At 38.8% G+C, this 14,259-nt stretch overlaps 1 protein-coding gene across 1 annotated transcript in view; it reads right to left on the bottom strand.

Annotated features, from left to right (window-relative positions):
* Window positions 1-11,541: 11,541 nt before the first annotated feature.
* Window positions 11,542-14,259, bottom strand: part of LOC113112089 (integrin alpha-X-like) — a 95,106-nt gene continuing 92,388 nt past the window's right edge. The window contains exons 29-30 of the mRNA XM_026277482.1: window positions 11,977-12,087; window positions 11,542-11,867 (exon numbers count right to left, since the gene is read on the bottom strand). Coding sequence (XP_026133267.1) covers window positions 11,784-11,867; window positions 11,977-12,087 — 195 coding nt within the window. The 3' untranslated portion in view covers window positions 11,542-11,783. The remainder of the gene's footprint in view (window positions 11,868-11,976; window positions 12,088-14,259) is intronic.

The raw sequence follows: 14,259 nt of genomic DNA, 5'->3' as shown, positions 1-14,259 counted from the left end.
GAAAGGGTGCACACAGGCTTGTTGTGAATCTTTCCAAACACTTTACTCTCTCTCCCTCACAGTCATCCCTGCTCATGAAAGGCCTCACATTTATTCCGTCTGTCCAAAAGATGAAAGATTTTAAACATCAACTTAGACTAGATTTACAAAAATTTCATAGAAGAATAAAATTAGAGGTTTATTTTGAGGGTAAAAAGATTAAAAAACAAAGATTACCTTTCACACTCAATTCAGATTGGACTCCGGCCTTGAGCAGACTTCCCAAACAAGTAGGCCAGCTGATCACAGCTGATGAGTATGCTTATAAGAACTTGAATTGGAGCTTGAAACCAAGGCCCAACCTCCAGAGGGAGGAACTGAGGGCCTTGAACACACTAAAAAACCTCAGAGAAATTGTCATTAAACCTGCTGACAAGGGAAATGCCATTGTCATCATGGATAGAGAGCAATATGTCTGGGAGGGAGAGAGACAATTAAACATCAGTGACCACTACAAACCCTTAGAAGAACCCATTTATTTTGAAACCATGAAACAGGTTAGAAAAATCTTAGAACAGATGTATGACAAGGGTATCATTAACTCAAAACAGAGGGATTATTTAAGCGGCAGTGGTACTCCTCGAATGAGAAGATTTTATTTATTACCAAAGATTCACAAGGAGCCTGAAAAATGGAGTATTCCACACGAGATTCCACCCGGCAGACCCATAGTGTCTGATTGCAACAGTGAAACTTATCAGACAGCTGAGTACATCGAGTATTATCTGAACCCCATCTCTCAGAAACACCCGAGCTATCTGAAGGACACTTATGACTTCATCCAGAAAGTTAAAGACATCAGTATTCCCAGAGGAGCCTTTTTGTTCACCATAGATATTGACAGCTTATATACGAACATAGAAACTGAAGCAGGCCTCCAGGCGGTCCAGGAGTGCATGCTTCAATATCCAGACCCAAAAAGGCCTGATGATTATATTTTAAAATTATTAGATATAAACTTAACTAAAAATGACTTTGAATTTAATTCTAAATATTATTTGCAAGTTAAAGGCACAGCCATGGGCAAAAAGTTTGCCCCTTCCTACGCCAACATCTTCATGGCGAGATGGGAACAATCGGCTCTGGGTTCGTGTACAAAAAGGCCTCTGCATTACTTTAGATTTCTGGATGACATATGGGGAGTGTGGTCTTACTCCATGGATGATTTTAAGGACTTTGCAGAACACTTGAATACCCATCAGAGATCGATTACAATTAAATATACAATTGACCCCACAGAGGTCAACTTTCTAGATGTGGTGTCATATAAGGGACAGAAATTTGAAGAGACAGGACAGCTAGACTTTAGAGTGTATTTCAAAGAAACGGACACGCATTCCTTACTGCACAAACACAGCTTCCATCCTAAACATACATTTAAAGGTATAGTGAAATCTCAATTACTCAGATTTCACAGGATATGCACAGAACATTCCTGTTTTATGGAAGCAACCAAAATTCTGTTCAGGGCCCTGAGGGACAGAGGATACTCGAGGTCCTTCTTAAGAAGGGCTCTGAAGACTTTTCTCCTCCCCGGGACTCCAAGGGACCCTAAAGAGGGTGAAAAGAACAAAATTATTCCATTAGTGTCCAATTTCTCGCTAATGAGCAAACAATTAAACCGTGCAGCTAAGTCTAATTTTGAAAGGTTCTTTGAAAACACTCCCTTCTTGCAGAAACACAAACAAATAGCTGCCTATAGGAGAAATACAAATTTATCAGACGTTCTAGTAAATAGCAAACTCAGACCTATGGCACCACAGAAGAAAAAGTCACTCTGTAAATACTTTGATCAGCAAAAATGGGTATTCAATCGTTCAACAAAACAAGTCTTTCAGATCTCACAGCATCTCACTCCAGTAACAGAGAACTGTATTTATTTGATTTATTGTACAAAGTGTTCCAAACAATATGTAGGCCAGACAAAAAATGCTTTAAAGGTCCGAGTCTATCAGCACACACACAACATAAAAAATAAAATAGAGAAACGTAGACACGTAGTCCAGCACTTCCTCACCCACGGCCTTGAGGCCTTCAGGGTGACTGGACTTCAATCCGACCCATTCTGGTCGTTGTGTGATAGACTTAAATATGAAAGATTATGGATCATGAGACTGGATACAAAATTCCCAAGAGGTCTTAATGAGACTTAGCAGATCTACCTGACCTTAACCCAAACCTAAAACCTAACCGACTAACCATAACACAACCTAAACCTAACCAACCCACCATATCCAAACCTAAAACCTACCAGATACCCCAGGATTCATACCTGGATTTTACAGACCCATCCTGCACAAACCTAAACTTAACCAGACCTAAACTGAATAGCCCTGGCCTCAATAGCCCTATGAACAGCCCTTAACAGTTGGCCTGCTGTGACCTCTCTTGGTCTGTATGTGATTTGGGGGTGACCAGTGGAGGGATGGACCGTGCACAACCCAGAGTGGGACCCTCAGGGTCCTATCCTGGGAAAACTCTCCTTTTTCCTAACCCAGCCTGAGCCTCCCTCTCTGGGCCCTCTCTTCTCATGACCTCTAGTGGGTACTCAGCGGAACCACACTTTATGGGCTTTCATATGTTCTTATTTTTTATTATTATTAAAATAAATAAATATACACCTTAATACATATTAAAAAATTAAAATATGAATACATACTTCATGGGCACTAGAATTCATGGTTTTCATGGATTACTTATAAAGACACACGAGGTTAAATATAATACAAATATAAAAAGCATAAAAAAGCATAAAGATAAAATTATAAATACTTCATGGGCACTAGAATATATTTTTTTCAGTATCTATCTATAAAACAGAAAGAGATGATTGTGAAAAACATATAGAAACAGAACTGAATATACATAAATATACAATAAATAAAAATACATATATTATGAGGCACTAGAGGGCTTTAATAGTCATAAATGATTAAAAAACATTGTTTATGGCTACTTGGAGCACATTTGAGGGATGCATTGTTTTCTTTGTTACATGCAGACTGAGGAGCTGCATTTTTCAAATTGAAAGAGGCAAAGAGCATCGTTTAAATTTGAAAAAAGCAAAGAAAAAAAATTCTCTATATAAAAAAAGCAACATGCATCGACTAAAAATAAATAAAAAATAAAAAATGCAACGCACATAATTCAAATTTGAAAAATGCATCGTGTGCTTGTTTGGTTTAAATTTTGTATTGGTTTGAAGGGATTGGAGGATGGCGTGCCGATGACGTCATCGACTGGCTTTGATATACCTAACGGAACGCAGTCTGAGTCAGAAGGATTGTTGCACTGCTTGCAGTAACATCTTGGTTGGTGATTTAGTAAAACGGTTATTTTGTATCTCGAGATAAAACAGAAAATTGAAAAGTTCAAGCCTGCCTGAAGAAGATACATCAAAGTATCGAAACGTCGCGATATAGGCTTGAACACAGAAACATTTATTTCCCTAAAAGAAAATATTTTTTTTTTTCCATTATTTTGAAATTTTATTTTGATCCTTTGATCTTTTTTCTTTTGATTTCATATAAAATCACACATCTGGTTCATTTCATACTGTTAAAAAAAACACTACAAAATCCAAAAAAAGTTGGTTTATCTCTTTATTGTTAAAAAAAACACAAGAAAATCCAAAAAAAAGTTAAAAAAATATAAAAGGACAAAAAAACATTTTTTTTACATTTTCAGAAATAGAATAAAAGATTAAAAGAATACACAGTTGTGGATTTGATCGTTCAGTAAAATAAGGATGGTGTTCGTTTTTCAGAACAAGGGTCGTTTCACGACCCCTCGAGCGCGTCTGATCCCTCACACAGATAACAGGGATTTCCCCAGACGGGGACGATTTATGAGGGACGATTATTTTGTCGAGCGATCTCGTGACTTCCCATATGAGGTCATCAGACACGGAGAATCACTCGCGGGTTACAGTAACAGAGTACAGAATGAAACTCGATCGGAGAATACTGTAAATCCTTTCCGTCGTCAGTCACGTGATCGACGCCCTTTAAATCGGGGATTTAAACCCAAACAAAAGAGAGTGACTTTTGGGGAAAATAGGATTTTTTACCCCACTGAACAGAACAGGTTTACTGACCAGAGATACAGAAACACACAAAATTCTCCTCGTAATGTAGAAAAGAACAGGAGACGTGAGAATGGCCAGTTTGCACAAAAATATGTTCACCAGAAAAAAAGAATGGGCCAAAAAAGTCACTTTGATTCACAAAAAAATACAGAATACTCTCCTGCTTCTCCCACTTTTCGGAGAATTATTAAGAATATGTATCATCTGATCAGATCTGTCCATCACCTCAGTAATATTGACACACGGATAGAAGATAACCAGCCTGTCACTCTTAAAAGGTTAACAGAGCTTCTTAAAAGTGTGATCAAACCCTTTGCCCCCACAATGTCCACAAAAGAATTGCTGGAGGGTAATGCAAAGAACTGGGCGTTTACGACACAGTTGGTGTTACAGCAACATTATGAGGATATCATAAAGCACACACTGGGGATCTTACGGGGAGAGACACAGAGAAAAGACTGGTTACACGCTTTTGAGATCGCTGTTAAATGGGCGATGAGAAATTTTGGCAAAAGGATCTCCCAGAGGGCAATTCGGCAGGCCGAAACTTTGGTCCTGACCGAATTGCGTTCTGGGACTCCATCCGGGTCTAGAGTACCATCGAATTCTGAAACCAGTAGCAACAGAACATTTGCTCAGGTGGTTAGTGGTGCAGATCTAGCCTCAGCTCAGCAGGGGACAGAAACGGTCAACACAGGGGTCGTCAGACCTAAGACAGGGGTCACACACATCCAGATACAAACATCGCCCACTTTAATGTCAGGCTGGTCTCCTATGAGGAACGACTGGCTTCTGGGAGATGATTTTCCACCTCTGAACCCTCCTGTACAGGCCCCTATACAGGCCCCTATACAGTCTCCTAAGGGGAAAAGACCAGAAAAGAAAAAACACCTGACAGAACAGAGACCAAAAACTCCACCAGTCGTTACAGAACAAGCTGAGAAAAATCTCTTAGTGAGTTTTGATGATGATGATGAGGAGGAGGATCAGTTAACTCCTGCACAGGGTGACAGACTGGATGATTTAGATGAGTTTACGGGTCAGCTGTCACAGGAACTTTTCTCTCCTTTTGCCCCCTCTGAGGCTGAGGCCCCGATAACCACGGGCCTGCCTTCTCTGGTCCCCATTGTAGCCAATGCAGTACATAGAGTAAATCCTCTAAGGGACACAGCTGAGAGTGCCCAGATCTTCCAAAATCCGTCAGGGTCACCCAATCTCTCAGACTTTGATTTTTCAGAATATTCTGTGACATCTCTTCAACCAGGGGCTCCTCAGGAGACAGAGGAGGGGGAAACTTCCAAAAAAATGGAAAACATTATCTCTGAAACAGAAAAAAACAGACAAGCAGAGAAAATGAGTAAAACAGTTGAAACCTCTGTAGCCGACACTCAAGGTCAAAGGGCACTACGTAGGCCGTACACGCACCTTAGAACTAACAAAAAGTTCAATGAGTGGAAACTGGCACTCAAAGAGAAACACGTGGTCATCGGGGACTCCAATTTGAGCAGGATTCCCGCTTTTGACATTCCTGATTTACAGATTGACAGTTTTCCAGGGGCTAAATTGCAGCACGCTGCCAATCTGATAGAAAAAGCCACAGTAGACACAAAAGTAGAAAAAATAGTCTTGGCATTCGGCCTGAATAACCGCACACAAAGATTACGCATCTCAGCGATGAGAGAGTGTGCCAGATTGAGTCAGGTGGCACAAGAGAGACTGCCAGAGGCCCAACTGTGGATCCCCCTGATCAATATCCCCCAATCTCTCCCAGAAGGAGAAAAAATATTTTTAGATGAATTAAACAATTACATAGAGGAAAATTATTCCTTCATCCCCCTCCTGCCAGAGGATCAGTTTCAGGTAGAGAGTGACGGCCTGCACTGGACTGCAGAGACAGCCAGGAACATGTTGGAACACTGGGCACGATATTTAAACTTGTAGTGAGTGAACACCCGAGAAAGGGTGCACACAGGCTTGTTGTGAATCTTTCCAAACACTTTACTCTCTCTCCCTCACAGTCATCCCTGCTCATGAAAGGCCTCACATTTATTCCGTCTGTCCAAAAGATGAAAGATTTTAAACATCAACTTAGACTAGATTTACAAAAATTTCATAGAAGAATAAAATTAGAGGTTTATTTTGAGGGTAAAAAGATTAAAAAACAAAGATTACCTTTCACACTCAATTCAGATTGGACTCCGGCCTTGAGCAGACTTCCCAAACAAGTAGGCCAGCTGATCACAGCTGATGAGTATGCTTATAAGAACTTGAATTGGAGCTTGAAACCAAGGCCCAACCTCCAGAGGGAGGAACTGAGGGCCTTGAACACACTAAAAAACCTCAGAGAAATTGTCATTAAACCTGCTGACAAGGGAAATGCCATTGTCATCATGGATAGAGAGCAATATGTCTGGGAGGGAGAGAGACAATTAAACATCAGTGACCACTACAAACCCTTAGAAGAACCCATTTATTTTGAAACCATGAAACAGGTTAGAAAAATCTTAGAACAGATGTATGACAAGGGTATCATTAACTCAAAACAGAGGGATTATTTAAGCGGCAGTGGTACTCCTCGAATGAGAAGATTTTATTTATTACCAAAGATTCACAAGGAGCCTGAAAAATGGAGTATTCCACACGAGATTCCACCCGGCAGACCCATAGTGTCTGATTGCAACAGTGAAACTTATCAGACAGCTGAGTACATCGAGTATTATCTGAACCCCATCTCTCAGAAACACCCGAGCTATCTGAAGGACACTTATGACTTCATCCAGAAAGTTAAAGACATCAGTATTCCCAGAGGAGCCTTTTTGTTCACCATAGATATTGACAGCTTATATACGAACATAGAAACTGAAGCAGGCCTCCAGGCGGTCCAGGAGTGCATGCTTCAATATCCAGACCCAAAAAGGCCTGATGATTATATTTTAAAATTATTAGATATAAACTTAACTAAAAATGACTTTGAATTTAATTCTAAATATTATTTGCAAGTTAAAGGCACAGCCATGGGCAAAAAGTTTGCCCCTTCCTACGCCAACATCTTCATGGCGAGATGGGAACAATCGGCTCTGGGTTCGTGTACAAAAAGGCCTCTGCATTACTTTAGATTTCTGGATGACATATGGGGAGTGTGGTCTTACTCCATGGATGATTTTAAGGACTTTGCAGAACACTTGAATACCCATCAGAGATCGATTACAATTAAATATACAATTGACCCCACAGAGGTCAACTTTCTAGATGTGGTGTCATATAAGGGACAGAAATTTGAAGAGACAGGACAGCTAGACTTTAGAGTGTATTTCAAAGAAACGGACACGCATTCCTTACTGCACAAACACAGCTTCCATCCTAAACATACATTTAAAGGTATAGTGAAATCTCAATTACTCAGATTTCACAGGATATGCACAGAACATTCCTGTTTTATGGAAGCAACCAAAATTCTGTTCAGGGCCCTGAGGGACAGAGGATACTCGAGGTCCTTCTTAAGAAGGGCTCTGAAGACTTTTCTCCTCCCCGGGACTCCAAGGGACCCTAAAGAGGGTGAAAAGAACAAAATTATTCCATTAGTGTCCAATTTCTCGCTAATGAGCAAACAATTAAACCGTGCAGCTAAGTCTAATTTTGAAAGGTTCTTTGAAAACACTCCCTTCTTGCAGAAACACAAACAAATAGCTGCCTATAGGAGAAATACAAATTTATCAGACGTTCTAGTAAATAGCAAACTCAGACCTATGGCACCACAGAAGAAAAAGTCACTCTGTAAATACTTTGATCAGCAAAAATGGGTATTCAATCGTTCAACAAAACAAGTCTTTCAGATCTCACAGCATCTCACTCCAGTAACAGAGAACTGTATTTATTTGATTTATTGTACAAAGTGTTCCAAACAATATGTAGGCCAGACAAAAAATGCTTTAAAGGTCCGAGTCTATCAGCACACACACAACATAAAAAATAAAATAGAGAAACGTAGACACGTAGTCCAGCACTTCCTCACCCACGGCCTTGAGGCCTTCAGGGTGACTGGACTTCAATCCGACCCATTCTGGTCGTTGTGTGATAGACTTAAATATGAAAGATTATGGATCATGAGACTGGATACAAAATTCCCAAGAGGTCTTAATGAGACTTAGCAGATCTACCTGACCTTAACCCAAACCTAAAACCTAACCGACTAACCATAACACAACCTAAACCTAACCAACCCACCATATCCAAACCTAAAACCTACCAGATACCCCAGGATTCATACCTGGATTTTACAGACCCATCCTGCACAAACCTAAACTTAACCAGACCTAAACTGAATAGCCCTGGCCTCAATAGCCCTATGAACAGCCCTTAACAGTTGGCCTGCTGTGACCTCTCTTGGTCTGTATGTGATTTGGGGGTGACCAGTGGAGGGATGGACCGTGCACAACCCAGAGTGGGACCCTCAGGGTCCTATCCTGGGAAAACTCTCCTTTTTTCTAACCCTAACCCTAACCCTAACTCTAATCCTAGGGTTAGATTAGGGTTAGGGTTAGGGTTAGGGTTAGGGTTTAGGGTTTCCTTAGAGTTTTTAATAGTAATTTATTATAGATTAATAGAGTAATATTTGCATTAACATGCTAACATAAGCAAACTACTATTAACAACGGAACAATTAGCAACAGTGATCAGAAATCAGGCTTTATATTAATAGGATTATATCAAAATAGGCCTTTAAATATTATTGGACCAGGAATCTGCATTTTTAATAAGCTGTCAAGGAAGCTGACTTTAAATGTTAAACAAAGCTTTGAAAATCTGTGAAAAAATCCTGAGAAATCGATCTAGTCTTGTCGGACATATTTGGCGAGTCACACGATGAGTCTAATCTCCAAAATAATTTTGCATTCACAATCATGTAAAAGTGTATTAAAAAAAACAAGCAAATAGAAGACAATTTCACATATTGTAATTTTTTTTTAAGTTATCGCATCCCACAGTTATCCTTCTGTGAGGATAATGTATGATTGTTTTGTCAGAATTTTTAGGAGGTAGGTCCAGGAATCCCCAAATCTTGACCATTGACCTTTTAGGAGCGTTCTAGGCCAAGTTTTTAACACTACAGACCTATTTGGTTTATTGTACGTAAAAAAATTTTTTTATTGCTCTAACATGCAATCCAATTAAATTCTATAAAATTCAATATTAAAATATTAAATTCAATATTTGAGTGCAGTACACGTGCAAAGCGTTAGCACTCGTAAGCTTGTCATTAGCATTTTCATTTGATCCTATCGGTTTTCTTTTCTCCCCTCCTCTCTCTGGGTCCAGTTTTTCACAAGTTCATCAAACAACCGCAGTAAGAATATTTCATCAAGCATGGTGAGTAATGGCTTCTCCTGCTATTGTTATTTGCACCTCTTGCCACATGTGCAGTTTATCTATCTCTGTCGCATATTAAAGGGATTCACATGTGATAAATGCAGGGAAATAGTTAGGCTGACAGAGAAGATTTCAGAATTATACACACGCATCCAAACTTTAATTGAGGACAGTAAGAATATTAGGGTTCTAGATATGGCTTTGGATGCGTCTAGCTCAGGGATTCCTGTACATTGTTCGGTTCCAGCAACACAGCCCCTGCAGCAGGGCAACTGGGTGACAGTGAGGCAGCGTAGTTGTGGGTCAAAACACTGCTCTTCTGTTCCGATTAAAACATTAAACAGGTTCTCCCCACTTAGTGATGCATCCACTGAGAAACCTGATGAAAGTGCTTTAGTTATTGGTGATTCTATTGTACGGAACGTGTATATAGAGACACCAGCCACCATAGTCAAATGTTTACCGGGAGCCAGAGCGCCTGACATCTTGGCAAATTTAAAAGTGCTGGCTAATGCTAAATGTATATACAGTAATATTGTTATTCATGCCAGCGCTAATGATGTTCGACCTCGCCAGTCGGAGATCACTAAAAATAACATTAAAGAGGTGTTTGAACTTGAAAGCAAGATGTCAGACACTGTAATATGCTCTGGTCCCCTCCCTGCTTACCGTGGTGATGAGATGCATAGAAGATTGTCATCACTCAATGGCTAGATGTCTAAGTGGTGCCCACAGAATAACATAGGTTTCATAGACAATTGGATGAGCTTTTGGTGCAGACCTAACATGTTTAAAAGAGATGGTCTCCATCTCTCCTGGGGTGGCGCCACTCTTCTCTCTAGAAATATGGCAAATAGTCTTAGTGTTTATACTTGACTAACTGGGGACCAGGTCAGGAAGCAGACAGACAGACAGATATGATCATATTTGCGACAATTATATATGAGTCTGGCCGCAGCATTTTGGACCAACTAAAGACAGGAGATTTGAGAATCTGATATACCGCAATATAGTGATTTGCAATAATCCAGCCGACACATGATGAAAGCATGAACCGCCATTTCCAGAGTTATTGGAGTGAGAAAGCCTTTGATTTTAGATAGTAAACGGAGTACCTCAAGGCTCAGTACTAGGGCCGCTACTCTTCACGCTTTATATGTTACCCTTGGGAGATATCATCAGGAAACATGGTGTTAGCTTTCACTGTTATGCTGATGATACTCAGCTCTATATTTCCTTGCAGCCCGGTGAAACGCACCAATTTGAAAAACTAATGGAATGCATAGTCGATATAAAAAATTGGATGACGAGTAATTTCTTACTGTTAAATTCAGAAAAAAGGTGTTAATCATAGGGCCTAAAAACTCTGCTTGTAATAATCTAGAACACTGTCTAAGACTTGATGGTTTCTCTGTCAATTCTTCGTCATCAGTTAGGAACCTAGGTGTGCTACTTAATCGCAATCTTTCCTTAGAAAGCCACGTTTCTAGCATTTGTAAAACTGCATTTTTCCATCTCAAAAATATATCTAAATAACGGCCTATGCTCTCAATGTCAAATGCAGAAACGTTAATCCATGCATTTATGACTTCAAGGTTAGACTATTGTAATGCTTTATTGGGTGGTTGTTCTGCACGCTTGGTAAACAAACTACAGCTAATCCAAAATGCAGCAGCAAGAGTTCTTACTAGAACCAGGAAGTATGACCATATTAGCCCGGTCCTGTCCACACTGCACTGGCTCCCTATCAAACATCGTATAGATTTTAAAATATTGCTTATTACTTATAATGCCCTGAATGGTTTAGCACCTCAGTATTTGAATGAGCTCCTTTTACATTATACTCCTCTACGTCCGCTACGTTCTCAAAACTCAGGCAATTTGATAATACCTAGAATATCAAAATCAACTGCGGGCGGCAGATCCTTTTCCTATTTGGCGCCTAAACTCTGGAATAGGGCTTCCATATTACAGTAATGTGAAGAAATGTAAAAAAAAAAAAAATCAAAAACACTGTGCATGTGAGAAAAAAGTCCTCTGACATTACATATTTTTGCTATAGTTTTTTTAATCAGTTTCCATTAAAACAAGAAAGTTAAGTAATATTTGAAATGCTATAATCACATTTGTTGTGGTAACTCATTGTTAAGCTTACTGATAAGAAAACAATTAGTAGTGATGTGGCATCATTTCAAAATGATAATTCTTATAAAGTGTTCTAAATTAGACCTACATATATCATTTTCAAGCACACACAACACTCTAGTATCTGTTAACAGAATATTGCATATTATTTTGGCATGTTTGGTTGTCCTCCTGCATCCCTCTTTGCCTCCTCCAGCATCTGCTTGTACTGGCTTTTGAAGAATCCAGCCTTGTTAAGGGAGATATAAGCAGGAATAAAGCATTTAACAATATAGATAGTGTAGATATGTGAAAATGAAGTGCCAATGATTAAAACTGATGTTATGATGGTGACATACCTTATAGAGGGCTGCAGTGATGATAGCCAGTAGCAGCAGTCCTCCTATTACTCCTCCAATGATCTCTTTAGTTAGGTCAGCCTCCTCGTACACCTCCACTTGAGTATTAATCTACATACATGAAAACGTGACTTTTTAGTGCAGTCAAATGTCTCTCATTAATCACACTTCCTACACAGATCTCCCATGTCAAACAATAGATACATGATTATAATTTGGGCACCTTAATTCATTAATAATCTTGGTGAATTATATTACTACAACAAAACATTGACAGGGCTGGGGAGTAGCGAAAAACATATAACAGTGTTAAGTACTTAAAATATAAAATGAGTAATTGTATTTCATTATAATTAAATTTTTAAAAAGCGGTTAATAAGATTAGATACATCCGAAAAGTATTTTAGATTACCAAAGTGATTACTTTTAATTTTAATATAATTTCTTAATTTAATACTTAAGGAAATAATCTGGGGATTTTAACCAATAGAGCAACTGATTCTCCATTGAAACAAAAAACAACTGCATGTTTATTTAGCAGCTCCAAGTCAGCATACATATATGCTCATCATCACAACTTAAAAATTCTCTGAGACTTCACACTTTGCATTCAGTTAACAGGTCCATATGAATCATGCATGAAATAAAAGTTTATAAAGTCAAATGATAGCTTAATGTGCTTTACATATGAACTTGTAGTCTTTATTCATTCAAAATGTTCAAGAATAAATAATCTTTGGCGTGGTAACGCAAGTTCATGATCCGATTTATGAACATATGATTCTTTTGAGTCAATTTTTTAAAATAATAATTTATAATCATTTGAGGGAAGTCCTGGCCTAATGGTTAGAGAGTCAGACTCGCAATCAAAGGGTTGTGAGTTCGAGTCTCGGGCCGGCAGGAATTGTAGGTGGGGGGAGTGCATGTACAGTGCTCTCTCCACCTTCAGTACCACAACTGAGGTGACCTTGAGCAAGGCACTGAACCCCCAACTGCGCCCTGGGTTCCGCAGCATAAATAGCCGCCCACTGCTCTGGGTGTGTGTGTGTTCACTGCTGTGTGTGTGCACTTTGGATGGGTTAAAAGCAGAACACGAATTCTGAGTATGGGTCACCATAATTGTTATTTTGTTTAACGAAACCAGTGTAGATACCAATGGTTCACATACTAAAAAAAATCTTAGGTGTGTTTCCCAAAAGCATTATTAGCGAACTTTGGTTGTTAAATGAACTATAACAAAAAATTTTGCAACCGTAGGAAATGAGCCCTGCCATTTTTGACTAAGCAATATTTTTTCCGATTGCTTCTCAATAGAGAGGATTATCACCACTTAAAGTTTGGTCCATTCATTAAGCTAATTAATTGTATAACTTGGACAACTGTGCCTGTTGTTTTGACTAGTTTTAAAAATGCACAGACACTATTTAAACTGAACAGAGATGACATAACTGAATTCAATGATGAACTGCCTTTAACTATCATTTTGCATTATTGACACACTGTTTTCCAAATAAATGTTGTTCAGTGCTTTGACGCAATGCATTTTGCTTAAAGCACTATATAAATAAAGGTGATTGATTGATTGATTGATTTTATTGTGTTTGATTGAGGAGTTTGTGTTCTTACATCTCACATCCTCCCAGTTTATTAAACAAATATAATATTTGTTAAATAATTAGTTTAATCTATTTTACACAATTAGAAAACTAAAAATAACATCTCAAATAACTAAAATAAATAAAATGTGTTTTTGCATAATTCTTGATGAATTTGACTGACAGCAGTGTTAGCCAATTGTTATCAAGGCTGTTTCAGGCATGTCAATCATGTAAATTTGTGCATGTTCACCTATTCAGTTGGAGTGTAATTTTTTAGTTGTTTGTTAGAAAATGTTAGACAAACAGCAGCAATGCACTTTTTAAAACTTGAACTGATGAGGGAGAAAGCCCAACTATCAGTCCACAAGTAATGGTAAGACAGTTCTACGCATGAACCGGTTCATTCTGTGCAGCTGGTAAACATACTGTCGGGAAGGTTATGAATGTTTTTTGGGCTGAGTCAATGTTTCCAGTCAGCATTTAAGTCGTTTGGTATGCAATGTCAAAAGAATTTAAGAACAGCTGTTGGCAGTCATCCTCATGGTTAGCATATTTTCTGTATAGATATATAGGACTATATACATTTTGTGACTGACGCAGATGATTAACTGCACCTGCACAGCAAAACTGATTCTGTGAGGTATAGATTAGGTGTAACGCCTAGCCAGCAGATGGAACTCTCACC

The sequence above is a fragment of the Carassius auratus genome, chromosome 12, assembly GCF_003368295.1.
Source record: "Carassius auratus strain Wakin chromosome 12, ASM336829v1, whole genome shotgun sequence".
In the NCBI taxonomy this organism is placed as follows: Eukaryota; Metazoa; Chordata; class Actinopteri; order Cypriniformes; family Cyprinidae; genus Carassius; species Carassius auratus.
Note: the sequence above shows the minus strand (reverse complement) of the source record. Positions and strands in the feature narration are given on the sequence as shown.